The sequence below is a fragment of the Marmota monax genome, unplaced genomic scaffold (assembly GCF_021218885.2).
Source record: "Marmota monax isolate L192 unplaced genomic scaffold, Marmota_monax_Labrador192_F-V1.1 WCK01_AAM20220418_F8-fsc00021, whole genome shotgun sequence".
Classification (NCBI taxonomy): Eukaryota; Metazoa; Chordata; class Mammalia; order Rodentia; family Sciuridae; genus Marmota; species Marmota monax.
The window spans coordinates 10,721,563-10,744,596 of record NW_026695228.1 but is presented as its reverse complement, the minus strand read 5'-3'; the positions used below and the strand labels follow the sequence as shown (position 1 = coordinate 10,744,596).

Sequence of the window (23,034 nt, the reverse complement as noted above, 5' to 3'; positions counted from 1 at the left end):
TATGGGGGGAAATGTAATAGTTGAACAATGTACCTGTCGTTATGAGTTTAAAAATATGAAAAATTTGAAACATATTCAAATAAAGAAAGTATAGAACAATTAAAGACCATAAACCCATTTATCACCCAATTTCAACAATTATCAAGATTTGTCTGGGGCTAGGGATGAGTGCTTGCCTAGTATGCATGAAGCCCTGGGTTTGATCTCCAACACTGCTAAAATAAAAAATAAAAAAAGATTTTTGTTTGTGTATATTTTAAGAGAACTGGTAAATACCTGGAAATTTAGCCTTCAAACTTAGCCTACTGACTTGAGCCACTATTGATCCAAAGTTTAGAAAAAGACTTCACCAAGGATCAAGTTACACACACAAATGTGTATATGTGCTTGTGTTGCATGCCTGGGATTATACCCACACATATTTAAACTGCAGTACATATATTGTCTTTGGATAATAGGTGGACAAATCTTATTAAATTAGAACAATTTATTTAACCACTATGAGAAAGCACCAAAGATGATGTCAACATATTTTCCCCTGATAAACCGAAAAAAAAAAAGTTCTTTTTAGAACTTAAGTTATTAAGTTGTGTTATACAAACACAAATTGTTACCCAAAATGTTAAACACTAGAAATAATAGGATACAAATGTTTTTGTTTAAATATATGTGATCATGAATTTATAGAGATAACCTCTAGCACCTCTGGACTTGGAAATAAATTTCCCATGTAAAAAGAATATCAAAGTCAATTATTAGATCAGTTGTTTCTGTAAAATCAGTTAAAAGAGATCCAAGTCCATATTAACATACATTAAGTTAGTTAAAAATAAATAGCACTGATTAGCCTGTACCTGTTCTCTGAACTCTTGCTCTTTCAACTTTGAATCACTGATTAAAGAAGTCTTCTGTGCTAGCTGAGTCTGAAAGAACAAAAAACAGATCTGAACTGTATATGGGTTTCATCAATGTCTGGACACATTTCTTTACTACTTGAGAAAATCTTTCTCATTAAAACATTTTTTTTTTTGGTTTTAGTTTATTTTTTTAAAAAAAAGCATTCCTAAAATGCATTCTTTAAATTCACTGAACAATTAATCTTACCTGTAGTGCCATAATTGTTACCTGAAAAAGGCAAAGAAAAAATAATGAGTGAATATAATAAAATCTGCAAGTAATAAAACAGAGCAATATGAAATTATAGGGAAATAAATTACAGTATTAAGGGAGTGGTCAGATTTGAGATAAGGCACTTTAAATATCTGCTTTCAAACCTGGTTTATTTTGTTTTTTAAACTATCTACCCACAAACATAGGTGAATACAAAGAAAAAGACTACAAAGTCAATCACCAAACTTCTAACAATGATTACTACATAAGGAAGGTGCCCCCGCCCATACAGGTTTCATGCTGTATACTTTTGCATTACGTGACTCTTTCCACAATAAGAATATGTTTGTTGGGCTGGGGTTGTGGCTCAGTGACAGAGTGCTTGCTTCGAATGTGTGAGGCACTGGGTTCAATCCTCAGCACCACATAAAAGTAAATAAATAAATGATTAAATAAAAATATTGTGTCCATCTACAACTTAAAAAAATTAAAAACAAATGTTTGCTTATTATTTGTAAAATTTCTTTATTAACATCTATTTAAAGCACACAGGGAAATTGCTGAATTACTGTGTCTTGGAACTCATTCTTTTTTTTGGTACCAGGGATTGATCTTGGGAGCACTCAACCACTGAGCCATATCATCAGCCCTCTTTTGTATTTTATTTAGAGGCAGGTTCTCATTGAATTGCTTAGCCCCTTACTTTTTGCTGAGGCTGGCTGTGAACTCGTGATGCTCCTGTCTCAGCCTCCCAAATTGCTGGGATTATAGGCGTAAGTTACTACACACGGCAGGAACCCACTCTTTACTATGATCACAAAGTATTTTTCCTGGAACTCAACATGTGTGTATAAATCAAAATATCTAGAAGCTCGGTATTGGTAGTGTGTACCTGTAGACCCAGCTACTCTGGAGGCTGAGGGGAGGATCACTTGAGCTCCTGCTTGTTCCAGACCAGCCTGGGCAACACAGCAGGACTCCATCTCGAAAAATAATGATGCCTAGTATATTTTTAAATTCCCACCACAGTGTGAACCTGGACATTTTATTCAACCTCTTTGATTCTTTTACTGTCTGTAGAAGGAGACAAGAATCTCTTGAAAGGTTTGTTAGAATTAAATGAGATGCTACATATGTAGGTCAAGTCATGGAACTGACAATGTTTTCAAAAAACACACTTGAATTCCTCTCACATTATCATTGCCAGAATTTTCCTCCTGTTGAAGCTTTTGCTGATATTTCTTCTGTAGTTCCTCAAGCTGAGTTTGCAAGTCCATTACTTTGGCAGTCATTTCTTCTTCACGAGCCTTTAGAATAAAAAATAGTAATAATGTGGTAGAGAGGCAGCATGGTGTAGAGAAAACTTAGCTCAAGTTTTTGAGACATACAATACTATTTGTAATTAATTAGTATGATCTAAACAGTTTCCTCCATGCCCTACTTTGAGCTCCAAGCCTTTTCCAATGCTGCTCACTACTTCCAGGATGACATTTCTTACACCCTCACTCCATTATTCTCACCAAATAAAGCTCATCAAACTGTTTCTTTGCCCTGAAAATACAATTTTTGAAGGTTTGAAAGCATGAGATTATAACAGTGTGTTGTAATGACTATAATGCCTTTTCCATATTGGGATCTGACTTTCAGAAAACATTCAAAGAAATAAAGTAACTTGTATAACTAATTAGAACAAATTTTAAAGTTTTTTTTTAATTAAAAACTAAAATAAAGTAGCTATTTTTATACATAGCACTGTCCATCCAGCTGGCAACTTAACTGATCTAAAGAAGTTGTGGGGGAAAAAAATAAAATAAAGAAGACGTTATGGAATTTTGGGTTTTTTTTTCCTACTTCCTTTGGATAGGCTGTATAACTCAACAGTTGGTCTTCTGTCCTAGACTGGCAAATTTACAAGCACATCTTCTACACATCTGCCCCCAAACCACATTAGGGGTTCCTGAGGGTACAATGTACAATTAAAATCTGTCCTTGAAAAAAAAAAAAAAAAAGCTACTATTTTGTTGATAATCAATGTAAGGTCTCCATTTGCCTAAACTTTGCAAAAACTAGACATGGCTAAATTAGAAAAAGTAATGTGTGACTTTTTGACTCAAAGAATCTACTTAGAAAATTTGGCACAGAAATCATTTTCTCTTCAGTTTTGACAGCCTTGGTAATAGGATGTTGCCAGACCTTACATTCCTTCATCTGTCTTGGCAATTGCTGTGATTTACTATCCAAAGTAATCCAGATCTTTCCTCAATCTTATAAATCTTGCAATAACCTTTATGCTAAAAGAACATTTGGAATTAGAATATTGATCTGACTTGAATAATAAAGACAATTGTTTGCTGACTAAGGAACTTAACAGGAAAAACAACCACAAACAGGTATCTGATTTAACAGATGCTGACTTTCCAGAAACATTCTCTAAGACAAAAAAAACAGACGGTTAGGCCCCATGGCACAAAATAAGGCAATGTGAGCCATAAGACACTTGGACAATCTAATTTCCAATACTATTTGTCATGAAATTTTCTCTAGTAGTTGAAAAAAACAAATACCTTCTCTCAACATCAGCAAAACTGAAATCTCTAGTCTCTAGCCTCCTTATATATTGCCCCACCAAGGCAAACCTTAACCAGGCCTCCACATCTAAAACACCATCAACCAGAGTTATTGTAAAAATATTAGTGTCCTCAGTTCTGGTTTACTTTTTTAATTTTACTCTGACATATCGCTCATGGCTGTCTGTGTCAATGTGGTTCAGACTTATTTGAAAAGATCACCTCCATAGCTACTTATTCAGCTAGGCCCAGATTTTAATATGACAATTGGCACTTCCTTTGATAACTGTAGGACACCAACCTAAGGCAAGCCCTCTAAGAATTAGGAAAGAATCCTTTATGAATTATTTCTAATTTAGTAAACAGTTCTGGTGCTGGGATTATAGCTCAGTGATAGAGTGCGTCTCTGGCATGTGTGAAGCCTTGGAATCATAGAATCACACCCGCATGCGTACACACACACACACACATACACGCACCAGTTCTGTAATTTTTTTTTTTATAAATGCTTGTTAGTCTTCTTTACAATAAAAAAAGATGAATGTATGCAATTTTCATTAGATACCATTTTTAAATATACTTTTTGTATTATTTTTATCTTTTAGCAATGTGAATATGTTGTTCAATATTTTCCCAAATAAAAGTTAAACTAAAAACATTTTTTAAAAAATCCTAAAGAATGGGGAACATGAGAAAATGAAGAACAAGCTAAAGTTGAGTTTAGCTGGCATACACTGATCACTGGGACAATGGGGAGCCATTAGACTTATTTAGGAGGTGAAGTAATATGATTATCCTTTTGCTGCAAGATAGAAAATAATTGTAAGAATGTATGAATATATCAGAGGGGAAAATAAAAAGACAAGTAGAAAGGAGATCAGATAAGAAATTAAAACAATAGACTAGACTAGTTGAAAGATGGCAGCCCAGACTGGTAGCAGCAGTAGAGTTAAGAGAAGAACAACATGGAATATAATTAAAGGAGAAAATCATATCCTAAGAGCCTGCTGTATTTGAGATATTGGGCTGGCAATGAAAGCAGATGCCTACCCTAATAAATACACGGATGCTTATGTGTGAGGGACTTAGGAAGGTGGAACCAAGGATGAAAAACAGTTCCTAGTTTATTCAAATAGGCAATGATAAGTATGTTACCTACCTAAGATGGCAGGAAAAATAAAATCTCTCTGTGCTCAAATTTTAATAAATAACAATTTAACAGATAAGAATTACTTTAATCAATAACAAAATGTAGCCTTCTATAATGTCATCACTGAGATAAATCATCAATCTTTCAGAAGGGGAAAAATATAGTATTAGATAATACATACAAATCCCATACAAATTTTCAACCTGAAAATTTTTTAAATGGAAGAATGGCAGAGAATAGACCTCAGAATAAAAGCAATATGGTGTTTATTGAGAATTGCTAATATCTCCTTATTACTTACATTTTTAAAAAATTTAAGATGAATATATATTTTGGATGCATATTTAAGTGTATATTACAACTAGCTACCAGAAACCACAGAATTGTGGTTAGTAAACACTTGAAATACACTAGTTCAAACTGAGATAAAATATGAAGAATTAAAGAATGCACATATATAGCTGGATGTGTTGTTTATATACTCCTGTATTCCTAGAGACTCAGAAAGCTGAAACAGGAAGATAAATAGTTCAAGGCCAGCCTGGGAAAGTTAATAAGAACCTATCTCAAAAATAAAAACTAGAAATGGGTTGGAGATAAAGCTTAGAGGTAGAACACCCCTGGATTCAATTCCAAGTAATGTTTAAAAAAGAAAAAGAAAGGAAGGAAGGAAGGCAGGAAGGGAGAGAGGGATGGAGGGAGGGAGGGACGGAGGGAGGGAGGAAAAGAGTGAGTATACATAAATTTATATAAATACATACACACACCTTGGTACATTTGGGGAGTGCTTTCAGGACAACCCTCTCCCATACCTCTTTCCATATACCTTAAATCACTTCTAGGTTGCTTATAATCCTAATACAAATTCCAAGTAAATAGAAGTTATATTGTATTGGTTAGGGACTAATAACAAGAAAAAAATCCATACATGTTCAGTTCAGACATAAATTTTCTGAAATATTTTTGATCAGTAGTTAGCTAAATCCAGGTTTAACAGAACCCATGGATAATATGAAGGCCTACTGCATGTAAATTTTATATCAAGTACAAGTTGAAATGAAAATATTTCAGTTATACTGAGTTAGTTAACATATGCTATTAAAATAAAGTTGCTTTTTTAAAATATAGCTACTAGAAAACTTTATAATATGGTTCACAGTATATTTTTAATGGACAGTGTTGGTCTAGGATACAGGAAGGAACTTAAACAGAGTCCACCCCATTCCCTTACCCATTCTTCATTTTCTGCCCACTTGCTCTATTATTTTAAACCTGATTAATGAAGACTATTTTCCTAGTCTCCCTAATATACAGCTCATCTTCAAGAAGGGACCAAGACAAAAGGCGTACATCACGTGTCTCCTTGCTCTGTTATTCCATTACCTAAAGAGGTATGTCATGACCCTTGCAAAGTCTACCATCTGCTACCCCACGCATCCAGTCAGAAGTAGTTCACCAAAAGGAACTATAGAGGTGTGGCAAAGCTTCTCCCCTGCAGTTGAAGTCCCCTGGCTTAACTGCTCATCAAAGTTCCTTTCTTAAGGAGAAGTCTTTATTTATGAAATATGTGAAGCTAATGAAGAATATGCTGTAGCACTCACTCTGTCATTTTAAGGAAATCATTTAACTATGCTAAATTTGCTTTTCCTTCTGCAAAAACAAAAACAGATATAACAAATTAAAATTTAAAAAAACCAGAAGACAGAACTAAACTAGCTGTGTTTTATCTTCCAATTTCAACATTCTCTAAGCATTCAAGCATTTTTTTTTTAACTTAGTACATACATACTCTGGAAATATTAAAAAATGTAAAATTATTTAAATCTTTATTCTGAAACCATTTCCCAAATATACCGAGGTATATGTGTGTATTTATATAAATTTATGTACACTCATGTTCTCCCTTTCTTTTTTTCAACATTATTTAAATCTAAATCTTTCATATTAAAATTTAAAACTAAAAATTATAGAAAGAGCATTTATAGACATGTGTCATATATTGGAATTTCAGTCATTTCAATTATATTAGCAATAATTATATCCTCTGTTCTAAGATCAGACATCTACTGCTAACACAGTTGAGACATGATTTTCTGATTTTGCATTTTAATCATAAAATGGCTCTTGGAGTATAGAAAAATAAAGTTTGGAGCAACAGAGTAACTAAAAGATACGTAACTCAATTGAAACTAATTTACAGTTTAATATTTATATTTAGTTTGAAAACATTCTTGGGATCCAAAGTATTCACTAGCATTCAGGGATTGAACCCAGGGGCACTCTACCACTGAGCTAAATTCCCAGCCCTTAATTTTTTATTTGAGACAGGTTCTTACTAAGTTGCCTAGGCTAGCCTTAAACTTGGGATCCTCTTGCCTCAGCCTCCTGAGTAGCTGGAGTTATAGGAGTACACCACCATGCCAAGCTCATGGCTTATCTTCATGGCTACAGTGCCATTAATGAAATAAGTATTTTGAACTAAACTTCCACTAAATATGAAACATTTAGCTGATACTCTGTTTCTCCCCCCATCTTTTTTTATTCCTTTGATACCAAGAAAAACTCTTCAAATGAATAAGAATTGAATAAAGTTAACTGGCTTGCCCAGAAGATCCCAGGTAAGCAGCCCCATTCGAAACACACTAACTGTCCCATTACTAAAGACTTTACTCAAACACAGGCTCTGCAATCTTAGCATAGTTCTCTTACAGTTCTGTATGAATCTATGAGGAAGAAGGAAAAGAAGATTCCTTTTTCCCCTTAGAAACTCATGGTTGCTTCAATACTAGCAAGTGGGCTGTACCGACTAGAGCAGAATCTGATCAGGAAACTACAGTACTGGCAGAAATCAATTAGACTTTAAATCTACATATAGTACAGAAATATTAATTTGGGTAATATTATAAAAAAACCTTCAATTTTACCATGAAATCTACTAGAGCTAAATTTCAAATGAGAAAGAAAATAAGGTACATCAAGGATTTCTTCATATCTTTTGGCTGTTCTTTTTAGATCATCATCTTTCTCTGCAATTTTTTTATGTAACTGATTTGTCTCTTCTCGATGGCTTTCCAAAAGTTCAGCTTCTACCTCCTGGGCCTTATCTAATAGATAAAAAGAGATATATACAAGAAAACACATTAGTCAAGAGTAACTACCTATATCCCAATTGCAGTAAAAATTCTCGCTTCCAATTATTTTTGCTAAAATTCAATTTAGTGTGAACATTACAAGATGTTAAATGAGACAACCAGCCCAACAAATGATCAAAATGATCAAAAATGATCAAATGATCAAAAGAACCCTGTAAGAACTAAGCATAAGTACAAGGTCATTATTAGCTAAAACTTTAGGATTCTTTCACCCACTCCTCCCCGTCAAGGCAAGTCACTGCCAGGTACAGGTAAAAGAACTTTCTAGAGAAACTAATAGAGAATTTTGGGGGGGGTAAAGACCATTTTTTCCTCCAGTTTAATGACTTACAGCACTTACCATAACTGCAAAAAAGAATAATCTTAAATTATAGCATCTGCTGATTTTGATTTGTTCCTCATTGAATTTAAAATTATACTTACTGATCGTTTCTTTTATGGTCATTTCCAGCTCCTGCTCCTTTTGTGCCAGCTGAGTATTAAACTCTCTCATCAGCTGTTTTAATGTGGAATTGTGCTTCAACTCAAGATCTTCCTGTTCCTGCCTGAATGAAAAAATAAAAATTGAAAGGTTTACTTGCTGCCAACAAAACGAACAAGTTGCAAAGTTACCTGGTCTTCAAAACAGTACAAATAGGATGATCTTACTAACATGAAAACAATTATAATGGTGTGTGTGCATGTGTGCGTATGTGTGTCCAGATACAGAAAATTTCTGGAAGGATATACAAACTATGATTACCTCTCTAGGGAGTGGTTGATTGGAGAATTTTTTTCTTTTCCATTTGAATTTCTACCAACCATCTATGTTATATATAATAATATTACAATTAAAAATAATAAACCAAAAATAAAATAATTATTTGTATGTATATCTAATAATTATGATCTTATACTCTTCCCCCAAATGGACATGGAATAACACTTGCCCTAACTTGTTTTGTATTTCTCCTCAGTATTTAACTTACTAGACTTTTGTTTAACACTCTGGTAGGGAAATACTCAAATAACTTAAAAATAACTATATTAGGCACAGGAAAAAAAGGATACTTAATTAAGGAAGAGTACAGAAATAAAACATACTTGATTTTCTCCTCCATTTCTTGTTCACATTCTTTCTTTAATATGTCCAATTCTTGCTGATGTTCCTTTCTCAACATCCGAAGGTCTTTCTGCAATCTAACAATCTCCTTGCCCAGTTTCTGTTTTTCCCGCTCTGCCCCTGCTAATTTAAACTCCAGGTCATTGTGTACGGCTTCCACGTTACCAAGCAACTGGGGTTGGACCACATGTGATTTGGATTTTTCTTCAGTATTGTCTTCCAAAACTTCAGTGGGTTTATTTTTTCCATCTATCTGTTGTTGTAAAGCCTGTAATTTTTCATATTTTAAGGTTAACTCTTCCATTTCAACTCTATGTGCTTCCTTCTCTCTTACTAAGCAGGAATCCAGCTCTTTTATCTTTTGCTCCAAGGTCTGACAGGTTAGTTCCTGATCCTGGAGGGTTTTCTGGACACCATCAGCCACGTTTTCCCAGTTTTGCTTTGTCTCTACATTATTTTTACCTCTCTCTTCTTCCACATGCTGGGACATTATCGAGGGATATTTCTTTTTTTCCTCAAGTTCCTCCTGAAGATGATCTATTACAATTTGATGTTCATGTTGCTTTGCTTCAGCACTTTGTAACTTTAATAAGAGCTCCTGGTACTTACACTGCATTTCAGAATAAGATGAAATTGCCTCTTCTTTTTCCTGCTCTAGTCTCTTCAACAGCTTTTCTTTTTCTGTTAGATTTCCTTGTAAAACACTAAGTTTTTCTTCATATGCCTTTTGCACACAGCCTTGGGAATCTGTTTCTTCTTGCTCAGCAGAAGCAGCCACATTTTTGGCTGAGCTGGATATAACTGATGTTTCTGATTGTGGAGGACTTTCCATTGACTTAAGTTTCTCTTCCAAAATATGAACTTCCCTTTCTCTTTCTTGCAATTTTGTGTTTAGCTCACTCAGATGGCTTTCTGTACCTTTTTTATATTGTTGTTCTTTCTCTTCCATTTGAGACAACAACTGTTTCTTGATAGCGGCAATTTTTTGCTCAGCTTTCTTCTTCAGTTCTGCTAGTTTTGCAGCACTTTCTAACTCAAGTCTATCTTCCAATGCCTTTAACTCATCTTCTTTGCTTTTCACACATGAATTCACATGTTCTATTTCTTGCTTCTTAATTTCAAGCTCAGCTTCCATCGAAGACATTTGCTTTTCAAGTCTTAAAGCATTTTCCTCAGCTTCTTTAATTTTGTTGTCCTTTTCTTCTCCTAACTCTTCAAAGTGTTGAAGTTGCTGAACCAATTCTTTTTGTTCAACATCTTTTTGTTGATTGTAATTTGTAAGAACTTCACGTAAAGACTCAATTTCAATTGTTTTCTGAGTAATATGGTCCTCTAATTCCACAATCCTTGCTGTTTGAGTCTTTAATTCAGTCTCTAAATTACACTCCTTTTTCTCCATCTTGCTCATCTTGTCTTCCATTTCACCCCTTAAACATTCATATCTTTTATTTTGTTCATCCAAGTCTTCCTTCAATAAATTTATCTCCTCATCCTTTTCATTAGTTTCCTTTGTTTTTAACTCAAACTGCATCTTCAATTCTTTAATAGTGTCTTGATGCTGCATAAGTTTTGACTGAGCTTTTTTCTTCCATTCTGAGAATTTGTTGGACCAGTGATCCACCTGCTCAAGAGCAGACATTTTCTCTTTACTCAGGGTATCAATTTTTAAAGACAAATCTTGTACCTGATCCTGTAATTCACGCTGCTGTTTGTTATACTGCTCAGTGAGAGATGAAATGGCTGCTTCTTTTTCAGTTAGGCTGATACTATTCTGAAGTTGAGTGTTTAAATCAGTTAGTTGTTTACTAAGACTGCTGATCTCAGATTTTTTTTCTGTAAGCTCTTCTTTCATCAGTGTGACAGCATTGATGTTTTCAGATAACTCTTTCTTTAACTGTGTGATACAAGACTCCTTTTCAGAGGCAGCCTGCTGCTGATTGCCTCCTTCCTTCTGTAAGGCTTCTTTTTCTGTCACAAGTCCTTCAATATCAGCCTTCATGCTCTTAATTTGATTTTCTTTTTCTTCTAGCTGATGGGTAGCCTGTTGAAAAGAACTATTCAGTACATTTTGTTCTTGTGTTAGCTGTGTAAGTTGTGCTTCCAATTCAGAAACTCTGCAGGTTTTCATTAACAGGGCCTCCTTAACTTTAGTTGTGTGGTGTTGACAGAGGGAAATCCTAGAAAGAAGGGCATTAATTTTACTACTACTAATGTTGATTAGCTCATTTGTTTTAGCTTCCAATAGAGCTTCAGTTTTCTTAGAGTAATCGTCTAGCTGAAATGCTAGTTCCTCAGATAATGTTTTGAATTCCACGCTTTTGTCTTCTAGGCTTTTCTTACAGTTTTCATGTAAAGATTTCAAACTGAGAAATTCCTCATCCATAATTTTCAACTTGTCTGTTAACTCAGAAACCTTAAGGTTTTCTTTTTCTGCTAGCATTTTCAGTTCAACTAGCTGCTCTTGAAGAACAGTATTTTCCTTCAGAGAAAGATTCAAGTCAACCTCCAGCTTTTCAAGTTGTGCTTTCAGTTTAGTTTCATTTTGTGAGAGAGAGGTCATATGAACGGACTTTTGCTTTAACTGTTCCTGTAATTCATTTAATGTAGTATCCTGCTTAACACCTTCTTCTTTCAGCCATGTTATTTCCTTGTTCATCTCTTCTTTTTCACACCCAAATATGAGGACATTTTGCTTCAGTTCTGCTATTTCTTGTTCTTTCTCTTGTAACTGGATTTCATGTTTTTCCTGAAGTTCTTCAGCTTGCTGATTAAGTTTCTTTTCCCAGCTTGATATGACATCACTGAGTTCTCGCCTGTGCGCCTCAGTGAGACTCTCTATTTGCTCCTTTTGATTTGTTTCCAGTCTTGATACTGCATCATTGATTCCAGCTGAGTTAGCCTGTGCCATTTCCAACATTTTCACATTGAACTGTTTTTCTTTCTGACTAAGTTCTAGAACAGTATTTTCAAGCTCTTTTTTAAGTTTGGCTTCCTGATCAGACAATTTTTTCTTTAATGTCTCTTGCATCTCCTTTGCTTTCTGCTTAATTTTTTCCATCTTTTTTTCTTGATTTTTAAATTTGTTTTCATATTCCTCATGCAAAATACTAATACTGTCCTCCTTGGCTGACAACTTCTGTTTGAGAATCTCAATTTCTTTGCTCTGTCCTTCTTTCATTTGTAAAATTATATGTTCCTTTTCCATCAAAATTTGATTTGTCTGTTCCTGCTCAATGTTACTATCCTTAAGTTGGGACTCATAGAGTTGGGTTAAAGATTTTATTTTTTCCTCCATTTCACTACGTTGTTTTTCAAGCTGCTGCATTAAGTCCTGCACCTGGGTTTTTTGAGTATCTAACTCGGTACAAACATCTTTCTTTTGTGTTTCAACTTCAGCTACCTTTTTGGTAAGAAGAATTTTTTCTGTTTCCAAATCCAGCAACTTCTGCTGCAACTGAGCCAACTGCTCCTCATATGCTTTTGCCTGTTCACGTGTGGTACTCTGGTGTGACTGGAAAAGATTCAGCTTAGCAGATGCCTCTTGGAGTTCTCCCTCAGACCTTTTAATATCTGCCTCTAAATTTTCTACATGAGCCTGATGCTCTTTCAAGTGCTTGTCCTTTTCTTTCAAGAGAAGCTCCAGTTGATTAATTTGATCTTTCAATGCCTTCTCCATTCTCTGGATAGACATTTCTTGTTCTTTAATCATAGTATCAACTTGCTGCTGGTGATGATTTTTCTGTTCATTCAGCTTGGCTTCTAAGTCTTGCTTCATTTTATCAGCTTGATCCCTTAGATTAGAAAGTTCCTCTTCTAGCTGGTGACGAGCTTTTAATACCTCTGACAATTCAGAAGATAATGATTCTAGCTCTGTTTGCTTCACATCAAGCTTTTCTAAAGTCTTTTCATTCATCTCTTCTATGTGGGCCTGGAAAAGAATCTCTTTGTCTTTCAATAGTGTTTCTTTTTCTTGTTCATATGTTTCTCTAAGTTTTTCCATTTCAGTCTGATGCTGTTGCTTTAAGACTTGGAGTCTTTCAGACCAAAGGTTATCCTGCTGATGCTGCAGACTCTCCAGTTCTGTCTTGTGTTTTTCAACCAAGACTGTAATTTCTTTATTGTGCTTATTTTTTTCAGCTTCCCAATGAACAGCTAAATCTTCTGACTGATTTTTGTTTTCTTGTAAGCTTTTCTCTAGAGAACTTTCCAATTCAAGAATTCTCTGTCAATGAAAATGAACATATTTTTACTAAAGTACATATTAGCTTATGAGCAATGATACACAGACATGATGTCCACAGACATGATGTCTACTACTTATTTAAAAGATTAAAATTTAGATAAATAACATTACATATCATACCAAACACAAAAAGACAATGTGTGCTCAATTACTAAAGGAATCATACAACAAAGAAAAGATTCTATTTTTTTACAAAATCCATAATTCCAGATTTTTTTTTTCTACTTGCTTGGGTAACTATTTAAATTACCTCTCTTTTCAAGAATATTCTAATGGGTAGTCAAAAAAGAAATAATCACAAACAGATAATAGTAACTTCTGATCAGAAAATCAAAAGAAATCAGAATTTTTTCCCCTCTACTTATTTAAGGCCTGCAATAGTACTTTATTATTTCTATAATTTAATTTTGGAAGAAAAATAATTTATTTTATTTTTTATCACAAAAATTATTATTTAGAAGGTACTTATATAAATTTTACCAAAGACTACCAATATTCATGAAAACATCAATCCTGACTGAAGGAAAAAGAGCTAAGTAAAGCAGAGCCATGGAATGTCAGAGCTGAAAACATCCTGAGGAATTACCAGATTCAATCTCTTCAGGTGACTGGTAAGAAAATTAAGGCACAATCAATTTACAAAACTAGCAAGTGTAAGATCTAGTCCTCTTCAGTGCCCATTTCACTCCACCATGCCACCTTTTATAAAGGTTGGTAATGAAAAAGTAAAGAACAGTTTAGAATGATGGGTAAGAAATGTGACTATCTTACTAATTCAGAGCAAATGGCTAAAAAAAGTTTAACCTTAGTATGTTTTCAAAATAGGAAACATATTTCAAATACTGCTGAAGGAAAAGGTCACTAAGCTTTAAAAATATGCACAACGAAACAGTGGTAGAGCACTCACTCGGTTAGAACGTATGAGGCACCACGTAAAAAAAATTAATAAAATAAAGGTATTGTGTCCAGCTACAGCAAATAAATAAATAAATAAACAAACAAATAAATAAATCGTACAAATATATTCATTATAGGATTATGTTAACTTGGAAAAATTTAAAATGCAAAAACAAGATATTGAGGCAAGTGAACTGTGACATAAGCCGAGAATGGACTGTATTTAGGACACAGCATGAGGTGAAGCTGGACAAGCAGGAAGAGAGCAGGGCAAGTGCTGCTTACACAGTGAGGCCACTTCCTAGAGAGCAAGGGTAAGTAAGCAATGGAGCAAAGAAGCTGTGGAACCTGAGTGCTCAGAGGCAGAGTATGCGGCTGACAGAAACACAGCCAGCTAAAGATAAAAACAGAAGCACCAGGTAGCAAACATAGAGCACAGAGCCCGAAGCACTCCCATGAACAGCTCTCACCATCTAAAAATGAAGTGCAAGTATACATACACATAACCCAGTAAAACAAAAGCTTCTCTGAAATCTTATATTGCTATTGTCTAGCACTTTCTCTCAGCTATTTGAAATGTGGTGCCTGTTTGAAAAAACACAAATTATTTTATACAAATAATTTCACAGCTCTAGAATCTGTATATTATTTAAGCTTACAGTTTTGTAAGTCTCTGCTTCTTGCTGAAGGTCCTGAAGTTTATTTTTACTGTCTATGAGGATTGCTTTTTTCTGTAACTCTAATTCTTCCAGGGCCAAAGATTCTTGCTGCTCTTTTTCTTGGGTGATCTTCAAATATTCTGATTGACTCTTTTCCTGTGCCAAAAATAATTAAGACCATCTTAAACCCACATTTCCAAAGTAGTTCCACAGGAATCATGCCTTTCAGTTGATCTGCACCCAGCCCTGTGAGGTAGGCAATATCATCATCTCTCGTCTTCTCTGCAGAAATGGCACTTTGGCTTTTCCAGTGTGGTCTGGCTGATCTTTGCCACAATTATTATTAATATGAAAAATTTTCTTCCAGGAACCCCACTATGTCTCCTATTTTTCCACTACTTAAAATGTTTTACAAAGAACTGCTAACTATGAAGGGCCACATAATTGTTGCTGTCTTTTCTGCACTTGAAATTGGTATTTCAACACTGTCTAAAAACTAGATTTTAAGTTAATGTGGTCTGTGAGAAATACCTCATTATAATAGGGTACCTCACTTGGAAAACCAAATCAAAATCAGATGACTTGTGAATATATGGATAAGAACAAGGAAATCTCTTTAAAACAGGATTTCAGATTCTCTAGGCACTTTTGCCCCCTCAACTCTGAGAATTTTCTCTAATTCTCTTGATTACATATCAACAATCATACTAAAGGTTTTTACTATTTTGAGAAGAGAAGCTCTAGAGAGTACTTTTTAAGATAGGTTAGCACATTAAAAGCTAATTTCTTGAATAAACTTCAGTTATAAGTGTATTTATCTATACCTGTTGCTTAGGAATAGGCTGCCAACAGCAGTATGGTGAAGGACACTGTTGTAAGCAATGATTTTGTACCATTATATGAGTAGATTGATAAGAAAATACAAATTTTTATAACACTGATTTTAAAGTTTTAACATAAAGTGTAAACTATATTTTAAATGCATTTCTTACAAAAATGCTTATAAAAATAAAAGAAGAAATTTTTAAAGTCTACTGAATCAAGAAAGGGGCAAGCAGACTTGTGTCCATGTTTTGCTCTATTTGGAATATATCTGAATATATCAGTTCTTAGAAGTCAATATTAGCAATGGCCAATTATTAAGGCCTAGTGCCTGCAAAGGTCAACTACTTAGGCTGAAAAAGCATAGTGGGGCTTGATGAAAGAATTTTAGAGTTATTCCCAGTTTCATTTATGTCCTACTTTGTTCCTCAATTTCCTGCCCCTATTTTTAATTTATGCTGTCTTGTTATACTTTCAATATTCTTATAAACTGCTTGAATTCCTTTCTGAACTAACAAATAACACAAATATGTCTTCATTATTTGTATAACCACATACTAATTTCCCTAACCTCAGCCAATTGTACTATAATTTACAAGTTTATTTGCCCCACAGAGCAGATTAGAAAACTTATCACCTTACTTCATGAATCACTACTGTTGGAAATTCTCAAAATCTCTGACCCAATTAAGAAATCAATGTACAAAGGAAGGAGATTAAAATTTTAAATACTATTTCTTCATGCTTTCACAATGAACTCATTTTAAAAGTATACATACTATTTTAAGGATAATAACTTTATATAAAAACTACATTTTTTTGCATTAACACTTTTTATGGTAACTTACATAAAAGGCTTTCACAATTGAAGAAAAAAAAATTTTAACTATACTATTTCAACAAGGCTTTTCCAGTTATTATTTTTGTCAGTTCAGTCTGTTTTTAAATTTTAACTTATTTTTTAAACATCATGTGGATTGAACATTGTCTCCTTTTTAAAAAGCAATTCAGACAAAACTTTGGTACATTGGGTCAGTTGAGTTTTCAGACATTCTTCCTGAAGTCATTACTTCAATTAATCTCCTTTTCTTCCTCCTAATTACGGCCTACTGCTAGGGTGGAAGGGCTGGATAAACATACCCAAACAAACAAACTGACTGATGACAGCTTGGTAAATGAATACATTTGATTTTCATATAATACTAAGCTAAGGAGTTCTGATAGCTTTTTTTGCCTACCTCCTATCTTCTCTGCATACCCAAAGGTCAAGGGTACCAGTAGTCTGAAATTAAGCTGAGACAGGAGCAGGGGGTATCAACTCTTTAACTCTGTGAAGTTTACTGATAGCAAAAACAAAATAGATACTTACAAGGGCTACTTTCATTTGCTCCTGTAATTCCTTTTCTCGGGTCTCAAACTTTTTCATCAATTCCTGCTGTTTGCTGGCCAGCTCATTTTCATGCTGCTTCTGCAGTTTAGCAATTTGTTCTTCATTGGATTTCTGAAAATCCACCAAGAAGATAAAGTGAAAACACCCAGAATAAAATAAGTAACTCCACAACTGAATAATACTTAATTATAGTTTAATCAAGCTAATTAAAAGGAAAAATTCTCTATACAGATCAAAGTCACTAAAGCCATGACAGTTAAAAAATAAACTAGACATGGTGGCCTGTGCCTATGGTCCCTGCACTTGGGAAGCTGAGGCAGACAGATCACTTGAGACCAGCTTGGGCAACACAGCAAGACCCCACAGAAAAGAACAAAAAGAAAAAGGGAAAGGAGATTTAAAAAAAAAGAAAAGAAAAGAAAGAAAACCCAGTAATCCTTTGTTCTTAGTTTAAGAGTGCTGATGCAAGAGATAGAGTCCTATGGGGTTGAAACTGCATTTCCACAACTTGCCAGGAAGCTCCCCAGAACAAGAAAGCATATGGGGGATGAGGGGTCAGTTATGCTCTCAGAGAGGGCACTTCTTTGTGGCTGCACCAATCTGATTATGCTTTCTTTCTAGACATGGACTATTTATTAAAGAGTTATTGGCCTTAGCCGGGCACAGTGGCACATGTCTGTAATCTCGGTGGCTCAACAGGCTGAGATCGGAGGATCTTGGGTTCAAAGCCAGCCTCGGCATTGGCAAAGTGCTAAGCATCTCAGTGAGATCTGTCTCTAAATAAAATATAAAATAGGGCTGGGGATGTTGCTCAGTGGTTGAGTTCCCTTAAGTTCAATCCCTGGTACAAAAAAAAAAAAAAAAAATGAGTTACTGTCCTTGTTCTTGCTTGGAGGATTCATTAGACAAAATAAACATGCAAAATATAGGCAATACTCTTCCAAAAAAATAAGAGTAATTAAGGAAGACTACCAAATAGTAGGACATACTATAAAACTAGAGTAAACACAGTAGTGCAATACCAGTACATGGCCAAAGCAACAGAATAGCACAGAGAATCCAGAAAAAAAGACCCAATTTATTACTCTACATAGTATGCAATGAAGATACCATGGCATATCAGAAGGTAAAGAGTGAATTATTAAATAAATAATTTGGAGACTACTTGGTAGACATCTGGAAAAAGTTTAAGTTGGATCTCTACCTCACTCCTCACACCAAATAAATTTCGATTGGACCAAACAGGTAATTCTTAAAACAAATGAAAGCATCAAAGTGCCGTAAGAAAAAAATAGGATTAAAAAATAGGATCTTGGGGCTGGGATTGTGGCTCAGCAGTAGAGCATTCACCTAGCACATGCAAGGCCCTGTGTTCGATTCTCAGCACCATATAAAAATAAAATAAAGATATTGTGTCCAACTACAACTAAAAAATAAATAATTTTTTAAAATAGGATCTCATAATTGAGCATGTGTTCTCTTTTTGTGTTCTGTTTTGTTTTGTTTTGCAGTGCTGGGATCCAATATAGGGCTTTGCACATGCTAGGCAAGTGCTCTTGAGCTATATGCCCAGCCCTATAAGTGTTTTTAAACAGAGTAAAAATCCAGATAGCATTTAAGGAAAAGACTAATAAATTCAACTACTATGAAAAGAAAACTTCTTGGCACAAAATTTAAAAAATAATAATTAAAAAATAAAAAAGCCAAAGAAACAAAAACAAAACAAATCATAAATAAAGCCAACAATAAACTGAGATTACTTGGATAAAAGCACCTTATATCCAAAGGCCTAATTCCCACCAACAGTAAAGAGTTTCTACAACTCTGTAAGTAAAGACTAACATGTTGCCAACAACAACAACAAAACCAAGTCTAGGATTTAGTCAAGCAATTCAAAGATAAAAACTACAAATTCCTTTTAAACATATAAAAATATATACTGGTAAAGATCATATATTTATCATACTGGTAAGATTTATACACATCAGAACTACAAAGAGCCAGGCCTGGTGGTGCACACCAAAATCTAGCTACTCAGGAGTCTGAGGCAAGGAGGATCACAAGTTTGAGGCCAGTCTTGGCAACTTAGAGAGATCCTGTCTCAAAATATGTGGCTCAGTAGTAGAGTAACCCTGGGTTCAATCCCCAGTACCAAAACAACAACAACAAAACCCTTGTAATAATATCCCTTTAAGTTTGTAAGCTTGGAAAGAGAAAAATAAGATAATACCATCTTTGTGACCAGGGAAGACATTTGGTATGTAAGACTGTCTAAACTGTACTCTACGTAACTGTAGCAACCAGGCAATAATTACAAATGCACATAATCTTTTCCTGAGTAATATTCTACTTCTAATAATTTATCCTAATGAAATACACATGTAAGCAAATATGTATAAGGATAATCACAATTTCCAACAGCAAAATCTGAACTATCTAAACATCTAAAAGGAGACAATTAAATTATGGAAATCATACAATGAACTCAAGCAGTCTTTAAAACAGATGTGGGGGGCATCATTATCAGTTATCAACAAATAAGGAACAATCTCCTAGACAGATTATTAAGTGAAAAGGCAAAACAGAACAGTTTACACAACATAGCATTTTTGTATCAAAAAAAAAAAAAGAATAGATTATTAAACAACAAGGAAATTATATGCAGAGATTATCTCTGGGAAGTATATTCAAAAAGAAAACAGTTTATCTTTGGAAAAACTAAGAGGTTAAAATGGAGGGAAATCTTTTTTCACTATATAGTTTTTAATCCTTTGGTTTTTATAACACAGCTATATTAGTATCTTTCAAAATAATTTATATATTATTATGTTGTTATATTCCATGGTAAAATTAAAATTAGCATATCATATGACCATTCAAAAGATTAAGATATAACCAAACAGTTATAGTCAATGTCTTGTATTTCAAATAATCGGTCACAATTAATTTCTACCTTGAAATTCAAGTGTAATTCATCAGAAGGTTTAGAAAACATGAAAATTATATAACTGGCTACTCTCCATATCTCTATGTACAATATAACTACATATATAATAAATAATAAATAAAACCACAGAAACCTTGCCCAAGTTGTAAAAACACACACTGCAACTCTAAAATCCAAGCCTCACCTATTGAGATCTGTAATTTATCTTAAGCCATTTTAGAGGCCATAATCAAATATCAAGAATGCAAATGAGGAGTCAGCAAAGGAACAGGATAAAGAGTCAACAAAGGCAAACATGACAAGAGGAAAAACAGGCAAAACTAGACCAGAAAAAAAATGTATAGAAAAGGGAACTGGAGGCAGGCAATGTTATGGTATTTACATGTTTGCATTTCTGAAAAACTGGAAATCTTGGGATTCTGAAAATTCACCAGTTTCTAAAAGAAATTTTCAAAACACTAACAATTTTGAAAATGAGGTCAGTCTATCTACACATATATATATTGTAGTACTAGGGATGGAACCCAGGGCCTCACACAAGCTAGGCAAGTACCTACCACTGAACTATATCTCCAAGCCCCCATCTTTTTTAGATTTTGAGACAAGATCTCACAAAGTTCCCAAGCTGACCTTAAATTTCTGGTCCTCCTGTCCCAATTTTCCAAGTAGCTGGGATTACATGCATGAGACACCATACCATATAGACATCTATATTTTTAAGAGCAACCAGGACATTAATAATTATTCTTCAAGGGGCTAAAGATGTAACTCAATGGTAAGACATGTGCTAAGCATGAGTGACAACCTGGGTTGAATTCCCAGTACTGATAAATGAACAAATAAATAATGATTCTTCAAAACATTTTAAACAACCTACTTTCAATAACTTACTCCCTCATTCCCTGAATCACACACACATTAGGCAAGCACCTTCTCAACCAAGTTCTGCAAAAGATACTCTACTCAATCAGTCAAGCAGCCTACCTTCAAGGAGCCTAAAGTCAAAAAACCAGGGAAGGCACAACTCAGTTCATAACACAGCCCACTAGAGAGACAGCAAAGCTTAAAAGGATCCAGATAAGTACTTAAGTATTAAATTTATTTCTCTATCAAAGCACTTTTTTACTATATTCTGAACATAAAATAGTCAAGGTCTGAAAATACAAATTAATTCTTCCCTATAGTCAAAAATGTAGGCCAAACATCAGACTTAAATTTAAAAATTGTTATAGCTCATTTCAATACTGAATTATTCTTACTTTCATTATGTCAACAACTTCCTGTTTCACCCGACTTAATTCCTGTTGAAGGCTGATGCGTTCCTCCTCACTTGTTTTTTCAATAGCTTTTATTTGTTCATCCATTTCTGCCTTCATTTTTCTCCGTGCCTCCTCTGTTTTTTGGGCTGTGCTCAAAGCTTTTTCAAGTTCCTCAAAAGCTATAATGAAAAGAGCAGAACACAAGTATCTCAAGAAATACTATCATTAAGCTAAAGTGTTTTGCATTCAATTTACGGAAACTAAGAGCAGCTGTAGCAGGACAGGTTAAAAGACACATAGTTATTCTAAGCCAAGAAATATTTCTGAGCTATTCACAAAGCCACAAGAATTATTCAGTCATTGAAACCTATTTTCACTGAGTTCTGGATTAGGTTAAAACTGCTTATGTAGACTAAGCTCAGAAGTTTGTAAAAATTATATTTTAAAGATTCCCCACTCACCTCACCAGTGTCCTTGTGGAGAACAAATTAAAAGAAACAAAATGTGTTCCTACTTCTATATTATGTAATTTCAAGTGCTTTCTTACTTGTTATACAGTTTTAAATTTATCTTATCATTAGTAATTACATAACACTATTGTATTCTAGGACATTTTTATGAATGAATAAATGATTCTTTGGCAAATCTTATGTGCAAAGTCTTAACCATATAACAAAAGAGCGGGGTGGGGGGATGCTTCTTTTTAAAAACACGGACTGGGTGAATAACATATTAACAATATACTTTTGAGAAGAAGCTCACTACTTTTACAAGTTTAAAACTAGGGCTCTTTTTAGTTGACTACAAAAAATTTATTTGATTCAATAGTACAAAAAAAGCACTACAGCAGATAGGTAGTTCTTAAGTGAGATAAGAACAAACTCAGGCCCTAATAGGCATGGTGGCACACACCTGTAATTCCAGGGATTGGGGACACTGAAGCAGGAGGATGGAAAGTTCAAAGCCAGACTCAGCAACTATGCAAGGCCCTAAACAACTCAGTGAGACCCTGTCTCTAAATAAAATATTTAAAAAGAACTGGGAATGTGGTTTGGTGGTTAAGCGCCCTTGGGTTCAATCCCTGGTACCTAAAAAAAAAGAAAGAAATCCCAGGTGCTGCAGAAATCATCATCATCATCTTAGCTAGAGTAAAAAGATCTTTAAGGAAGCCAAATAGATTATGTAGCATTTAACAAAATCAGATGGGATAGGTACAAAACTTGGGTAACTTGAACTCCAAAATATATACATGTGTATGATTATATTTGTATATATATGCATGTACATGTCTGTGCATACATGTGTGTTGTGAATATATATTCAGGCATACATAAACACACTTTATTTGCATAATGACATTCTGTGAAAAATTCTACTGTACTGTCATCCTAGATTACTTCTTTTAGTCATCACAGAATAGAAGTTCCCAGACTTCCCACTACATAGAGATAGACTATAAACCAAACTCAAGTATTCAGAAAGGGTTTTCAATCTCATCAAGAAACATGTTCAGAGGACACAGTTCATTGATATATGCAATATTTTCACTTCCAGTTTTGTAAGAAATGTGGGAACTTCAATGTAGGGCATTCATGGGGAAAAAAGGCCTTTTACTAATAGGGCTTGGCTTAACAGTGGCTTGGGCAAAGATACTACATGCCTAAAGACAAATATCTATCCCAAAGCATTTTTTTAAATGGTAAATTTCATCAGATACAGAAAAAGGAGATAATAAC

The 23,034-nt window shown here is 34.3% G+C and overlaps 1 protein-coding gene across 5 annotated transcripts in view; it reads right to left on the bottom strand.

The window, feature by feature from the left end:
* The window catches only part of Golga4 (golgin A4), a 94,575-nt gene that overhangs the window by 18,617 nt on the left and 52,924 nt on the right, over positions 1-23,034 (bottom strand). For all 5 annotated transcript variants that reach the window (XM_046436621.2, XM_046436622.2, XM_046436624.2 and 2 more), the window contains 9 exons: positions 21,299-21,477; positions 17,072-17,203; positions 14,881-15,036; positions 9,063-13,303; positions 8,403-8,524; positions 7,801-7,931; positions 2,304-2,417; positions 1,105-1,125; positions 855-923 (listed from right to left, as the gene is read on the bottom strand). In XM_046436621.2, the coding sequence (XP_046292577.1) occupies positions 855-923; positions 1,105-1,125; positions 2,304-2,417; positions 7,801-7,931; positions 8,403-8,524; positions 9,063-13,303; positions 14,881-15,036; positions 17,072-17,203; positions 21,299-21,477 (5,165 nt within the window). The remainder of the gene's footprint in view (positions 1-854; positions 924-1,104; positions 1,126-2,303; positions 2,418-7,800; positions 7,932-8,402; positions 8,525-9,062; positions 13,304-14,880; positions 15,037-17,071; positions 17,204-21,298; positions 21,478-23,034) is intronic.